Source organism: Bombyx mori, chromosome 9, assembly GCF_030269925.1.
Source record: "Bombyx mori chromosome 9, ASM3026992v2".
NCBI classification, from domain to species: Eukaryota; Metazoa; Arthropoda; class Insecta; order Lepidoptera; family Bombycidae; genus Bombyx; species Bombyx mori.
Window position 1 is genome coordinate 15,420,169 of NC_085115.1, and position 15,522 is coordinate 15,435,690.

Consider the following 15,522-nt stretch of genomic DNA (forward strand, 5'->3'; position numbering starts at 1 on the left):
CCGAGGCGGTGCAAAAGCGCCTCGAGCCCGCCCAGAAACCGCTCGAACTCGGCGAGGCTCCTGTTCGGAGAAAAGTACGCCCCGATCACGACGGTCCCGTCGATCCTAGCCGCGACGTACCCGGGTCCCCTGGCCACCATATCCAAGGGGGGTAACGCCGCGGACTGTCTCAGTACGATGGCCACGGAGCCGTCGACGTCCCCGATCCAGCAGTCCTGGTCGGTGGGGACGAAGTACGGCTCCGCGGCGACAGCGACGTCGATTGACCACTCCGCCATGGTGTGGACGAGGAGATCCTGTGCCCTGGCGGAGTGGTTCAAATTGCACTGGAGGAAGCGGTGGACGCAACCCATTACGGGGCTACGTCCATCGCTCCCTCGTCTGTCCCGCCCTGCGGCTCGTCTGGTGCCGCGGCGGGAACTGACTCGCCGGCTGCCCTTATTGCAGCCGGCCTCTCCTTCTTTTTATTTTTCTTGCCGCCCCTCCTCGTTTTGGTAGAGGAGGGGGCGGACTTACACGCCGGGCCCCCGGCCCGGTGGTCGGCCTTCCTTTTAGCCGCGTCGCACAAGACGCAGTGCGGCGCGGCTGTGGAGCAGGAGGCTGCCTTTTGCCCCGGTTGGCCGCAGCGGAAACACAGATCGCTGCGGTCCACGGTCGAGGGGCACTTGGCGAGGCCGTGGCCGGTGCCGAAGCACCGAAGACAACGCCACGGCCTGCTCTCCTGCAGTTGCACGTGGGCCACTACCCAGCCCACGCGCAGCCATCCAGGGCTGTCCGAAGGCCGACCCTGTGGAGGGGTGGCCAGGAGGTTCGCCGTTACTACCGGGCAACGCGCCCACGCCGTCCGGGTTCCGGAGTACGTCGCCCGGAGCTCCCCGACTTTGACGTCGGCGAGGGCGCAGTTGCCCTGCGACGCGATTGCCGCGGCGACCTCCTCTTTCGTGGCGCACTCTTCGAGGCCCGTGATTTTTACTTCCCCCATCTTCACGGGCCGTGCGATGCGCACCACCTCGGGGTCCGGCAGGATCTCCCTCAGCCGGGCCGCCAATTTTTCGGCCGCGGCGTTTGTGTTGGGGCCGGGGCACTCTATAAGACGAGCCCCGTTGGCCGTCTGCCGGACCTTGATGCCCCCCTCCACGCCGAGGGCGTCCACATTCACGCCACCGCGCGCCTGGGTCATCACCTCGTGGTAGGTGATGCCCTTTTCTTTGCCGGCCGGCAGCAGCTCCACTACCACTGCAGCCGACCGCGGGGCGCGCGGCCTCCTTCTACCAGTTCGGCCCCTCGGCTCCGCTCGACCCTCTTGGCAGGGAGCGGCGGCCGCAGGGGCGGGCTTGGGGCGTGGCGCAGGAGGCGCCGCCACCTTTTTGGGCCCACGCCGCACTACCGTCGTCCAGGCCTCTTCCATATTGGCCGGGGCAGGGGGCAGTGGGCGGGGCTGGGGGGTCGGGGCCGGTTTGGCGGCGTTGACGCCCCCCTTCTTCTTATTTCGGCTCCTGCCGGGCCCCGCCTTCGCAGGCTGGAACGGGGCAGGAGCATTCTTCTTAGTCTTCCGCTGGCCGGTGAAGGAGTAACGATCCTGAACTATTTTATTTTTTTATTTTTTTTAAAAATAATGACGAAATGCTTACCAAAGAAGTCATATTATTAAGATCTTATTAAATATCACTAATATTAACAATTCAGAAATAAATAGCTAGTTTTGAAATGAAGGGTTACTTACTGGTGGCCCGGAGGCCTTCACAGTTTCACCAGTATGAGTCGGCAAGCAAAGGCTCCGCCAGGAGGGGTGGGATTTGCTAACAGCTGCCCGAGCGCCTCAGGAGGAAGCCTAATAACTCAAGGGCAGCTGCTTCGCAAACGAATCTACTACCGGATCCCAATCGTGACCCGCTGAGGTGACCCGGTGAGAATTTCTGATGCATAGGTTAGGTGGTTGCATGTCGAACTCTTTGCCGTGTTCGACAAGTATACGTACAGCGCTGCTAGTATTAAAGCTGAAAGCCTCTAATGCGAAGAGTTATTGGATCTGATGGATCAGTAAAGACGTGTCTAGGGCGTTGACGGTGACTGGCTCCTGCGTGGGCAGGAACTGGGCAGTAGTCAGCGGCGGCAACGATAGGGATTATTATGACGCATAGCCTTTTCGAAGTACCGTTCCGACGCTGACTTCAGGTGTTTCCGGATCGTTTTGAAGCCCGCGTCGTCGTGTAGGTCGACGTTCCTTCCTCACGAGCCACGCTGGGCAGGGTGTTTTGTGTGCCCGCACGGGTCGTTACCCCATTCTTATTTCTACCGCAAAGCAATTGTGCAAACGCGACTTAAACCAAACGCCAATAAAAAATACTGTGCACCTTTACAGGGCAAAATGAAACATTTCATTAATCAGGTACTGGTATTTGGTATAAGGCTATAAAAAACAAGGATCCTACATGATCACGACTGCTCTGCCAAGAGTAATCAACTTTGATCATGATTTGGTATCAATATTTTCATTATAAATTTTGTTGTAAAATGTTGGTTTATATACAAGTGTTATGTTAGTAATTTATATTATCACGACAAATTATTTTTCCTAAATTCGTTTTAACATTTATTAAATCAAACATTCGTGGCGGTAGCCATAACAGAACACAAGATATTTGAAAGATGCCTGAATCTCGCTTACGATATTTTCAAGATAAGCTTGCATATATACAAGTTCCGAACAACAACAGCTGGACCGTCGGTCTACCGAGCAATATCACCCGCTCGGAGGAAGATCTTCCCTTTGTCGTTCAAGCCTCCCAAACATTTATTAAATCACTAGTTAACCAAACTAAGTTTTGGTAATTCAGTACTTAATTACATTAATAAAATTTACAAACATGAGAGTAATTTACAAAAATTACCAGTTTGTTGCACTTGTCAACCTGTGTGCTCATTGCGAGGTTTTTAACGTTCTCGATAGCGTAAAAGTTAACTCAAATTTGTATGGAGTTGGAACGTTTGCCTACGTTTGTCACTAGAGGCGCTGTTCCAACTGCATACAAATTTGAGTTAACTTTTACACTATCGAGAACGTTAAAAAACTCGCACTAAGCATACTCAGGATATTAGGCCTAATTAATATTATTTTTTTTCATTTTTTTTTTTATATTAGGCCTAATTAAAAAAATTATAGTATTTTTAGCAACGGCTTAATAATTTGAATAAATAAAAAAAAATACAAAAGTGGGTTGGAACGATCGACACAGAATATTAAATCTAAGACAAGTGAACGCTGCGCGCGCTTCCAGCAAAAAGTGATCCGAGGTGGCGTGATGTCCCCGCTGGTCGGTCGGTTGCCCCTCCAGATGACGAGTTGCCCCTCCAGATGACGTCACGAGTCCACGTAAGTGCTCGTCGTCATGGCCCATCGACTTTGACTTAAGAGGAAGTCGCCTCTAATAGTATTGTCATAGGAGGGCAATTTTTTAAGTTATCCAAGGTTTTTAGTAGATTTTGAAATTCAAGCAGTAGCTTGTTGCTTTGACGACATTTAAGCTTGGAATAAATATTTTGTTTTTGAATACAAACATTCCTACTAACAGCATTTAGGAATTGAAAGCTCCACATACAAACAAAGGTAAAAACAGAGTATTACGATGTTCTTTTTTATTTTTTTATTCATATGGGTGGATGAGGTAAAAGCCCACTCGGTGTTAAGTGGTCGCCGGAGTCCATAGACATCAACAACATCAATGCCGCCACTGGTGGTAGGATTACTGGTGGTAGGACCTCTTGGGAGTCCGCACGGGTAGGTACCACCACCCCGCCTATTTCCGCCGTGAAGCAGTAATACGTTTCGGTTCGAAGGGTGGGGTAGCCGTTGTAACTATACTGAGATCTTAGAACTTATATCTCGAGGTGGGTGGCGCATTTACGTTGTAGATGTCTATGGGCTCCAGTAACCACTTAACACCAAGTGGGCTGTGAGCTCGTCCATCCATCTAAGCAATAAAAAAAAACCATCATGAAACATGAGCCCTGAGTCTCAGTTTTCAAACAGCATTACTGCTTCACGGCAAAAATAGGCAGGTGGTACCAACCCGTGCGGGCTCATAAGACGCCTAAACCATCACCATTGTCTAAAATTTGTTGTATGTCTGTCTGTCGTATGGAAACCAGAATAACTGTGCAATTTCAACGAGTAATGCAGAACGTTATTTAAAACAATGTTATAAAGACAATAGCAACGGATGGCGACATCCGACACGTCACCAACGCATCTGCAAGTCAAGAGTACAAGTACTTATTGACTAGTGCCTATGCGTAATCAGCTTCCGGCCGGCGACTTCCAACACTACAACGATAATATAAATGCGAGAATAACAACACCCATTACAGAATCATAATGCGTAATATGTTAATACAATGTTTCATGCGGTCAGTTATCGTGACTCGAAGAATACTCAATGCTAGGCAGCGATTTGACTGTGCCTCTGAGAGACAATAACCACTCACCATCAGGTGGACTGTATGCTCGAAAGACAATCAAAACACGTGTGACACTCAGGGACTGCCGCGGTAAAGCTATTGCATAGCATTTTTTATCAAATTATGCAATTATAATTAGACAATAATAATTTAATATTAAAAAAATAATAAAATAAGACCACGCTATATTTATAAACATTAACAAAAGCAAAACATTGACTGTCCCCTTCACACTCATAAGCTAGATACCGCGCGAGAGAGAGATGGGCAGACTTGTCATGATGCACATGCAGTGCGACGTCACGCCGCGCGCTTATTCACAAACACTACACAAGCGCAACGTGTGAATGTGTTGAACGAGAGCTACATGGTAGGCGGAGTGGGGGTTGTTAGGTTTTATGTTCGTTACGGAATTTCTTGATTCAGTCGCCGCGCTCAAAGCCCGCGATAGAAGCTATGCAATAGCTTAAATGTATAAAAAAAATCGGCCTGACATTGCCGCGACCGAAAATAATCATTCATCTGAACGATGAAACACGGATCTGCCTTAACATAAACAAGAATCTCCATTAAAAATATACGAATGAGTCTGTTCAGACCGAAGGCGAATTTAATGCCGTAGAAAGGTACATGAAGTTTCCTAGCGTTCAGTAGGTGTTGAAACTTGTAGACACCAATGAGGATCATAGGTCAATGGTTTTAAGATACCTTACACTATGTTTATTAAGAACACTTTCGCGTTAACAAGTATATCTTTAAATTAATATATGAAGCAAAAACTTTGTACCCATTTTTATGAAAATTGCGCAGACGGAGGAGTATGAATTGTCCCACACTTATAGAGAACTAGCTGACCCGGCAAACATTGTTTTGCCTTAAATAAGATTTCTAGGGAATTTCTAGTGTAGAAAAAAAAACTAACTTATTGTAAGTGTGTAAGGATGTGGTAAATGAGTGAAAGAGGTATGTAGTGCTGTGAACGATGAGGGAATATATAATAAAAATAACAAAACCTCATTCAACCACATAATAAATACCTCATTATAACAAAAAAAAATGTCCAAATAAAAAAAATATGTTAGGGGTGGACAACCCTAATCACTTAGGGGTATGAAAAATAGATAGTAGCCGATTCTCAGGCTTACTGAATATGCATAAAAAATTTCATGAGAATCGGTCAAGCGGTTTCGGAGGAGTATGGGAACGAACATTGTGACACGAGAATTTTATATATTAGACAAGCGGCCCGCTCCGGCTCCGCTCGGGTCCTTAACAAAAATGACAACGATATTTGACGTTGTTTTATTTTTTCAATAAAATAACACTTATTGCGGCATAACTATAATAGTTAGACATATGCTGTCGCGACACTTTTTGTAAATAACAATGTGTTCTACAAAGTCGTAGTACATTATTTTATTCTATAATCAATACTTTTCGCAGGGCACGCGATGTAAAGAATATTTTAGGTAATTTTTTTACACCTTGGGTTACATTATTGGAGTTTTAGTAAGGATCCCTAAATTTTTTCGAAAAATATTATGGCTTATGTCACTCGGGAATAGTGTAGCTTCCAAACAGTGAAAGAATTTTTACAATCGGTTCAGTAGTTTCGGAGCCTATTCAATACAAACAAACAAACAAATCTTTCCCTATATAATATTAGTAGAGTTTAGAATGTTAATATATTTTTAAAATTATGCATAAAAAATACATTAAAACAACAAAAAAACATTACACACACTACCATGTATTTGACACAACACATATGTAAATACCCTTTGTTTATTGTCAAACTTTTGTTATTGTTTTACGGCTGTGGTCAAATTGAGAATAGATTAATATTGTTTGTTAATATTATTTGTTAATAATAGGAGGTTCAAGTATGAAATTGACGCTTTATTGTAATAGGTACTTCGAATTGACATATAACCTTCATGGTTTGAAATTTTTGAGTGCACCTTTTTTCAAATGGTACCTATGAGGTTCTTTTTAAAAAAAATGTGCAACATTCGATTATCGACTTTCAGTTATTTTTTTTTATTCAGCTTAGACAATAAAGATGGATGGATACTTCGAAAATTCGAGTGATTTTTGAAAATGAGTTCCGCCGCGGAACTAACTGCAGAAACAGCTCGCAATATTAATGTTGCGCTTGGAGAGGGGACTGCTAATGAACGCACCGTGCGATTTTGGTTTAAAAACGCTTTCGTGATAGAAATTTTGATTTGAAGAACGAACCACATGGAAAACGAAAAAAAAAACGAATTTCAATTTTTTAGTACAAATCGATTATTTCATACTTTAACCCCTAATATTATTTGTTTATAGTGTAGTTTTGGCGAAATCTATGATTAAAGAAGTCTAATAAATAGTGTTTGACAATAGAACCAATAATAATGTTCAAACTTATAATAATCATAGTCGAATTTCAACTATTGGGGGACTACTAGTACAAATATATACTGTACTTATTGATATAATTTTAAATAAGGCTTCAATAATAAGTTGCTCCATAAAAACAAAGAAATGATATTTCAAGTCCAGTTTATGGTAAATTCCTTGACAATTCGACATAAAAAATTAAGTTCATATTTCATAATCTCTGTTACCACTGTTTTATTGATGTTCTAAGATAATTCGCAGTGCCTTCCAAGCAGCACAACCACGGATCAAGTTAAACGTTAAAGGAAGCCTACTTTCTTCAGGGATAGTTAAAATAATCTTTTTTTTATCGCTTAGATAGATGGACGAGCTCACAGCCAGCAGTTAAATGGTTACCGGAGCCCATAGACATCTACAGCGTAAATGCCGCCACCTACCTTGAGATATAAGTTCTATGGTCTCAAGTATAGTTACAACGGCTGCCCCATCCTTCAAACCGAAACGCATTACTGCTTCACGGCAGAAATAGGCGGGGTGGTGGTACCTACCCGCGCGGACTCACAGGAGGTTTTACCACGAGTACCATTTACTGGTGGTAGGAGATAGTAGCCTAAAGTGTAAGGCGCCCGGTGTGCCGTCGACATTTACCGATACATTTGATAGCATTTGATACAAAGCTCATAATCTGTAATGATCCTCATGAGATTTTTTTTTAATTGCTTAGATGTGTGGACGAGCTCACAGACCACCTGGTGTTAAGTGGTTACTGGAGCCCTTGGACATTTACAACGTTAATGCGCCACCAACCTTGAGATATAAGTTCTCAGGTCTCAGTAGAGTTACAACGGCTGCCCCACCCTTCGAGCCGAAACGCATTACTGCTACACGGCAGAAATAGGCGGGGTGGTGGTACTTACCCGTGCGGACTCACAATAGGTCCTACCACCAGTAACTCACAATAGGTCCTACCACCAGTAACGATAAAAAGACAGAACGAGATGTACTTGTTGAACTTAACTTAGATTAATTTTATTGTAATACATATTACCGGTTCTCAATACACGGCTCAATAATTTTAGGCAACAAATGGAAAAGCAATAGGTAAGAACTGAAAAAAATAAGTTTGTAGACAGACCAATATCAAACTTTTCTCTTAGTTTAAGTTGGTCGTAATTTATTGATAATTACAAACAATTTATTTGTTGAAGTGAAACTTATTTACGCACCCTTGACTTGCTGATGTAAGCTGGTGAATGCGCGACGAGAGCGTAACGAAAAATGAGATCGGGTGAGGCGAACGGAAGTTGAAAGAGAGATTAAAGTTAGAGAGAGTTAGATTAAAGAGAGATCAAAGTTAGTCAAGACAGAAAGAGAGAGAGTTACGTTTTGATTATTACTGTAGGAGCAAAAGAGAGCAGTGCGCGAGCACTTTTCCTTTCTCTCTTCCTCTCATAGCCAGTGCATGAAAATAATGAATAAAAATAAAAAAATATGCAAAAATATTTGTAAGCTGATAAAATTTAACACTTACGTATCGTTCTTTCCAAGACGATCACCGCTGACGGTATTTTCTTGACCACAATCGTGATGTCCGCATTTTCGTCTGCAGGTACCGTTGTGCATCTCGAAGCTCTCATTGCACAAGCACACATTACCCTTTGAGCAAACACCATTTTCACAGTTTCTACAAACAGACCTGCATTCCCCATCAATCAGACTAAATCCATCATTGCAGGAACACTTTCCCGGTGCCACACAAACTCCATTCGTACACTTGGTACATTCAGGACGGCAATGTGTCAAATTGATCCGAGTGTACGCATTCAAACATGCACATGTATCTGGAGCCACGCAAGTTGCATTGATACACGTGCTCGAGCAGACAGGCTTACAATCATCACTGACTCTACTAAAGCCTTCGTTGCAAGAACAATTATTTGGCGCCACACAAACCCCATTAAGACAATTCCTGCATTCGGGTCTGCAATGCGTGGAATTGATCCGTGTGTATCCGTTCAAACACGTACATGTATCCGGAGCGACGCAAGTTGCGTTGATACACATGCTCGAGCAGACGGGCTTGCATTCACCACTGACTCGACTAAATCCTTCATTGCAAGAACACCTATTTGGCGCCACACAAATCCCACTAAGGCAGTTCCTGCATTCGGGTCTGCAATGTGTGGAATTTATCCGTGTGTATCCGTTCAAACACGCACATTTATCTGGAGCCACGCAAGTTGCGTTACTACACATGCTCGAGCAGACGGGCTTACATTCACCACTAACTCTACTAAAGCCTTCGTTGCAAGAACAATTATTTGGCGCCACACAAAAACCATTAAGGCAGTTCCTGCATTGGGGTCTGCAATGTGTCGAATTTATCCGTGTGTATCCGTTCAAACACGCACATTTATCTGGAGCCACGCAAGTTGCGTTGCTACACATGCTCGAGCAGACGGGCTTACATTCATCACTGACTCGACCAAAGCCTACGTTGCAAGAACACTTATTTGGCGCCACACAAACCCCATTAAGGCAATTCCTGCATTCAGGTCTGCAATGTGTCGAATTGATCCTAGTGTATCCGTTCAAGCACGCACATATATCCGGAGCGACGCAAGTTGCGTTGCTACACGTGCTCGAGCAGACAGGCTTACATTCACCACTGACTCGACTAAACCCTTCGTTGCAAGAACAATTATTTGGCGCCACACAAACCCCATTAGTGCATTTTGTACATTCAGGTTGGCAATGCGTCGAATTTAGCGGAATGTATCCATTCAGACAGTCGCACTTGTTTGGCGAAACGCAAGTTGCATTCTGACAAGCAGTGGGACATAGAGGCTGACATTTACCACTAACTCGGCTATAACCCTCTATGCACGAACAATTATTTGGCGCCACGCAAACCCCGTTAGAACAACCCGCACATTCAGGTCGACAGTAAGTCGAATTCACCCGAATGTATCCATCCAAACAGTCGCATTTGTTGGGGGCCACGCAAGCAGAGTTGATGCACTTTTTCGAACATGCCGGTTCGCACGTGCCACTTTTGTAATGATACCCTTGGTGACAGGAACAAGTATTAGGAGCCGTGCAAGTTGCATTAACGCACTCTATCTCGCACGAAGGCTTGCACACCATTTGGCTGTCGAGTGTGAAACCTGCATCACATAAGACACAGTGTGTCGAATTGTACTTCTGATGCTTTGGTAAACATTCGCAGGAATTATTCTTGCAGATAGATCCGATACATGGACGGTCGCAGGTCTTTGGGAGGCATTGGCCGGGATGCTCTGGATTTATGGTACACGAGCAAGTCCCTGGGGTATCGCAGGCAGGACAGCCGGCGCTACACACCGGATCACAAGAGTCGCGCTTCACGTTGTATATCCAATCTAAGCAGCATACAGTCTGATTGGTCCATTTGATGGTTGGTTTCTGTGAAAGTTTAAAAACTACGATTATTTCAATGTTTTTATACTCATATACAAACAAACGGTCGTAGTGCTATTATTCGGTTAAATTTGCAAGATTATTATCTTATCTGAAGTCGTCGAAGTCAAAGTCGAAGGATAAGACGTCTGTCAAACTGTTTAAATGTCTGTCAATCAAAGCGAATGAAAGCTTGAACAAGAGGAACATTAGCAGAATTTGGAGTTGATTTTCTAAATATCGAATTACTATCATTATATTATTATTGCGTTAGTGGACATAATATGGCTCTACTGAGGATATGGAGTTGCGGACACTCATGGAGGTCATAATGCTGAGTCGCTGCCCAGCGATAGAGTCAGCAACGCTGGAAGAGGGTTAATGTCGAATAATACGAGAAAAATATATTCCTTAAGCATAATATGGATGAGCATAGTTGTTCTAGGCGTCCTTAATAGTTCTTTTTTTTTATTCCTACCTAAACTGATAGCTTTGAGAGGCTATGTCAGCGTGACCGGGCGAGTAGGTGAGTTCAAGGGGCTCAAATCGGGAGTGTTTCTAACACTGGCCCTAGCAAGAACAGTACTTCGCAGAATCTACCACCGGATCGGAAACGCGACCCACTGAGAAGATCCGGCGAGAAACTCAGTGGGCAGTGTCTATGGGTTAATTTACTTGTCGAGCCTTTCGTCGCAAGCGACTGGTTCGGCGAGGACGGTGACCGGTGCTTGAGGTACCTAAAAGCACCGTTAATGGATCAGGGGGATCTGTAATGACGTGTTTAGGGCGATGTTGACTGTTTACCATTCGGTCCACAGGATCATGTATGAAATTTCTTACTGGTTATAGGAAGTGCTGAGTCATGCGTTCCGATTTGATGGCTTTAAATTGAGGCTTCGACCTCATGTCTCAAGGTGTGTAGAGATATTCAAGTCGTGTTACTTCAGGTCACGTTACTTTCTTAAAACGAATGTGACACTATTAAAATATTGTAAAGTGTTGATACTGACCATAAGCTTCGTTTTTTTGAAGTAGCATCGTCGACCGCCGCACCATCTGCTGGCCGTGTAAGTCCTCGAACGTCTTTGAGTCGTGCTGGAAGGGTACGTTAATTAATGCATTTTCAATCGACCTCAAATCGGTAAGTACTGTAATTTATTAAAACCACCAAGTAACGTTGACAAGTGTTTATTACTAAATATCAAAATACCCTCAACATCTTTCCCTGTTACGATATAAGCGTGATACAAGATAAACTTAATATCAAAGTTAATTATTATTACTTGGTATTCTGCTTACTTCTACTACAAGCAGTAGGCGGATAAATGTGAGATGATAAACATGAAGAAAAAAACTGTTCAATGTTTATTTTTTAAGGCCACGTTTTAATTAAGCTCACAGCCAATTCGTTGCCGAAGCTTCACGTGAGATTTAAACCTTCTGCTCTAAAACATCTCATCCGATCATCTTGGAAATTGGCATGCGCATCGAGCACCAATGACAATAAAAAAAAGATTTGTGGTGTTGTGGGACATCGGATAGGATCGAAGTTCTTTGTTATAAAAATATTGGCGGTTTCGCAACAACCCACGGTCATTCGGTAACGTGCGAACTTATTGTGGTACACTTCATTCACGGTTGTTTCCATAAGAGTTAGTGTATTGCGCAAAAGAACGCTCTGAGATCGTGGTCAAAGAATGATAAAAAAATATGTTATTTTATGTACGTTATTAAAAAGTTAAGTCGTACACTGTGTGCATTACTAATAAAAATCTTACGTTACGGACGTTTTTTCCCGGTTAGGAAACCCTTTCGCATCGTCCCATAAGGAACTTCGTTCCAAAACTTCATTCCTATAATTGTATAGCTTCGTTCTAATATCCTGTCATGTATTCATTAACAGGCTAAAAAGAGAATTTTTTTTTTATATCGGTTTGCTATTTAAGCTAGTTTTTTTTGTTTTCACCGCATTATGAAGTCACAGCTAAATATTCTTGCGTATTTTTCTTAATATATCTATCTAGAACTAGAACAAACCGGTATTTCATTACCGATATTGACTGTAAAATAGCCGACAAAGATGCCTAAATCTGCCTATTTCGGAGGGCGAAGAAGCATGTGTTCTAATAAAATCTTGGTGGCATCGAAAATATACAAGTTTCCAAAAGCAACCAGTTCTATTAAGAATCATTTTTATCGTACACTTCAAACCCTTTAAATATTTTATATCGCACAGTTCTAGAGGACCATAATATGTCCGTAAATGTTGTATGCACAATCTCTATATATAAAAATGAATTGCTGTTCGTTAGTCTCGCTAAAACTCGAGAACGGCTGAACCGATTTTGCTAATTTTGGTCTTAAATTATTCGTGGAAGTCGTGAATAAATATGAAAATGCTCGGAATTATATAAAAACAAACAATTTTGTTTTTCCTTTGATGTGTCCCCCCCGTCAGGCGGATTCCTTTTGTTTGTTTTAAGTTTATTTTATACAGAAGTTTAGGTCTTTTATTTATCGATTGAGGCACTACGAAGTCTGCCGGGTCAGCTAGTAAATAATATAATTACCTTTTTCTGATAACACAGACTCCCCTGTCGTTTTCTTTCAATGCATTAGATTCATTCACGAAACACAGTACGATTATGAAGCCACAAAAAACTATCAAAACTCTAAAAGTCATCTTGTTTTATTTAAAATTTGTAGGAAACAAGAAAAATAAATCAAATTTCGCGGTATTTTAGTTTAACACGATCCAAATTCAAATACCACTGTTCTTAATTAGAATTAGTTTGTTTTCAAAATTCGAACACCAAATTCTAATTGTAATTCCAAGGTTTGTACTTTTTTTTTGTTAGTGTTAATATAGTTTTTATTTTTATTTTTTTGTAAATCACAGACAGGAGTCTCTTTCGCGGACCGCCATTGTTAGGCGACGCACGATACGATATGACAGTACTATCTCCTAAGTACTTATTAATGTTCGTAATGTGAATAATGCAGCCTAATTACAATAACGTGACATTACGCGTTAAAAATAAGCTTATCTCAATGATATAAACACTTTTACTAGGGCTTTTGACTACTAAGTTTGATCTCCGGTTCGACCTGTTGATTTTGCGCAAGCTTAAATAGACTCAATGAGATACATGTTCGCGGAACACTATAGATCTCTCTTCTCGAATTGAACTTCTTAGAAGGAGCAAAGTTGCTGACATAGGCCGTGGAATTAGTAAGCTGAAGTTGCAGTGAGCAGGCCACATAGCGTGAAGACCGGACGGTCGATGGTCCAGAAAGATCCTCGAGTGGAGACCACGTACTGGTAAGCGCAATGTGGGATGACCACCTACCTACCAGTTTATTGTTATTTTTTACTAGCTGACCCGGCAGACTTCGTAGTGCTTCAATCGATAAATAAAAGACTTAAACTTTTGTATAATATAAACTTAAAACAAACGAAAGGAATCCCTCCAACGGGGGAGACACATCAAAGGAAAAATAAAATTATTATTTTTATTTAATTCCAAGCATATTTATATTTATCTACCTTTTAAACCTTCTCTGGACTTCCACAAATAATTTAAGACCAAAATTAGCCAAAGCGGTCCAGCCGTTCTCGAGTTTTAGCGAGACTAACGAACAGCAATTCATATATAGGTATATATATGATTATAGATTATATATTGCTTAGGTGGATAGACGAGCTCACGGCCCACCTGGTGTGAAGTGGTTACCGAAGCCCATAGACATCTACAACGTAAATGCCGCCACCTACCTGAGATATTCTTCTAAGGTCTCAGTATACGAATGCACCGGGCGTCTTATCCTTTAGGCCACGACGATTTTAGATTACAGTTTGATGATCGCAAGCCTTTGATAGAACAAAAGCAACCTGAATACTATTGCCAGAGATTTTCTGTCGCGAACCAACAAACGATTGTGATTTAGCGCAATAATTCTAAAGAAACTGTGTCCTACACATCAGTTCTCGAGCGTTCACGCGATACCTTTGCACTACGTTAACATAGTAAGTCCTTCGCCATCTTCTCAACCATGCGGTGCCACGACCAAAAACCGAAATCCATCCAGAAATGTAGCATCCAGAATCATTGCATCATTATCATCATTAAGAAGCTTCAAAATTGATGCACAGCCCAAAACACGTCATTACGGATCCTCCCGATCTATTAACGGTGCTTTTAGGTACCACAAGCACCGGTCACCGTCCTCGTCGAACCCGTTACTTGCGACGAAGGGCTCGACGAGCGAATTAACCCATAGACACAGCCCACTGAGTTTCTCGCCGGGTCTTCTCAGTGGGTCGCGTTTCCGATCCGGTGATAGATTCTGCAAAGCACTGCTCCTGCTAGGGTCAGTGTTAGCATTACTCCGGTTTGAGCCCCGTGAGCTCACCTACTAGTTAAGGTTACGCTGAAATAGCCTCTCAAGGCTATCAGCTTAGGTAGGAAAAAAAAGACGCACAATCTCCAAATCAACGAACGAATATAAATAATAAAATTATAAACATAAAAACAGGATCACAATGGTGTATCTGCGTAGCGCATCCTGAGTTCGAAACTGTGACACTATCAACAACGTTTTATTTTAATTGTAATGTGTACCGGAACTGTGATAAGAAACATTTTCTAGCTCACCCCGGTTCGGATCATCGTCGGTCTAGCAGGAAACTTTTATTTCCTACCTATTCTAGTAACATCGAGGAGTTATTCTAGATTCACTGAACTAGTAGGTGACTCAAGGTAGGGGCTCAAACCTGACAACGTTGCTATCACTAACCCTAGCAAGAGCAATGCTTCGCAGAATCTACCGGCTGATCGGAAACGCGACCAACTAAGAAGATCCGGCGAGAAACTCAGTCGGCTGTATCTGCGGGTTAATTTACTCGCCGAGCCCTTCGTTATAAGGGGCGGGTTCGGCGAGAACGATGACCGCGTCTTGAGGTACCTAAAAGCACCGTTAGTGGATCAGGGGGATCCGAAATGACGTGTTTTGGGCGACGTCGACTGTTTACCATTCGGTCCGCAGGATTGGGAATTTTACCTACGTAGGGTTTTCAAATTTTTCAGTCACGTTGCGAGGGAAAAGGGTGATAATCTCGAAAAACTACTCATCAGCGGCAATAGTGGAAGGATAGAGGCCTAGGGGGCGTGGTCCCATGCGCTGGTCTGATCAAATTAAGACGACATTGAACTCCAGTATCAATGTCTCTTACCACTGCGC

The 15,522-nt window shown here is 42.9% G+C and overlaps 1 protein-coding gene and 1 long non-coding RNA gene across 2 annotated transcripts in view; both read right to left on the minus strand.

Annotated features, from left to right (window-relative positions):
* LOC101737880 (multiple epidermal growth factor-like domains protein 10) overlaps positions 1-13,232 on the minus strand; it is a 40,070-nt gene extending 26,838 nt beyond the window's left edge. Inside the window, exons 1-3 of the mRNA XM_038012954.2 lie at positions 12,852-13,232; positions 11,292-11,376; positions 8,375-10,287 (exon numbers count right to left, since the gene is read on the minus strand). Of these exons, the coding sequence (XP_037868882.2) occupies positions 8,375-10,287; positions 11,292-11,376; positions 12,852-12,964 (2,111 nt within the window). The 5' untranslated portion in view covers positions 12,965-13,232. The remainder of the gene's footprint in view (positions 1-8,374; positions 10,288-11,291; positions 11,377-12,851) is intronic.
* LOC134199408 (uncharacterized) overlaps positions 1-15,522 on the minus strand; it is a 333,027-nt gene that overhangs the window by 99,879 nt on the left and 217,626 nt on the right. The gene's annotated exons all lie outside the window — the stretch shown is intronic.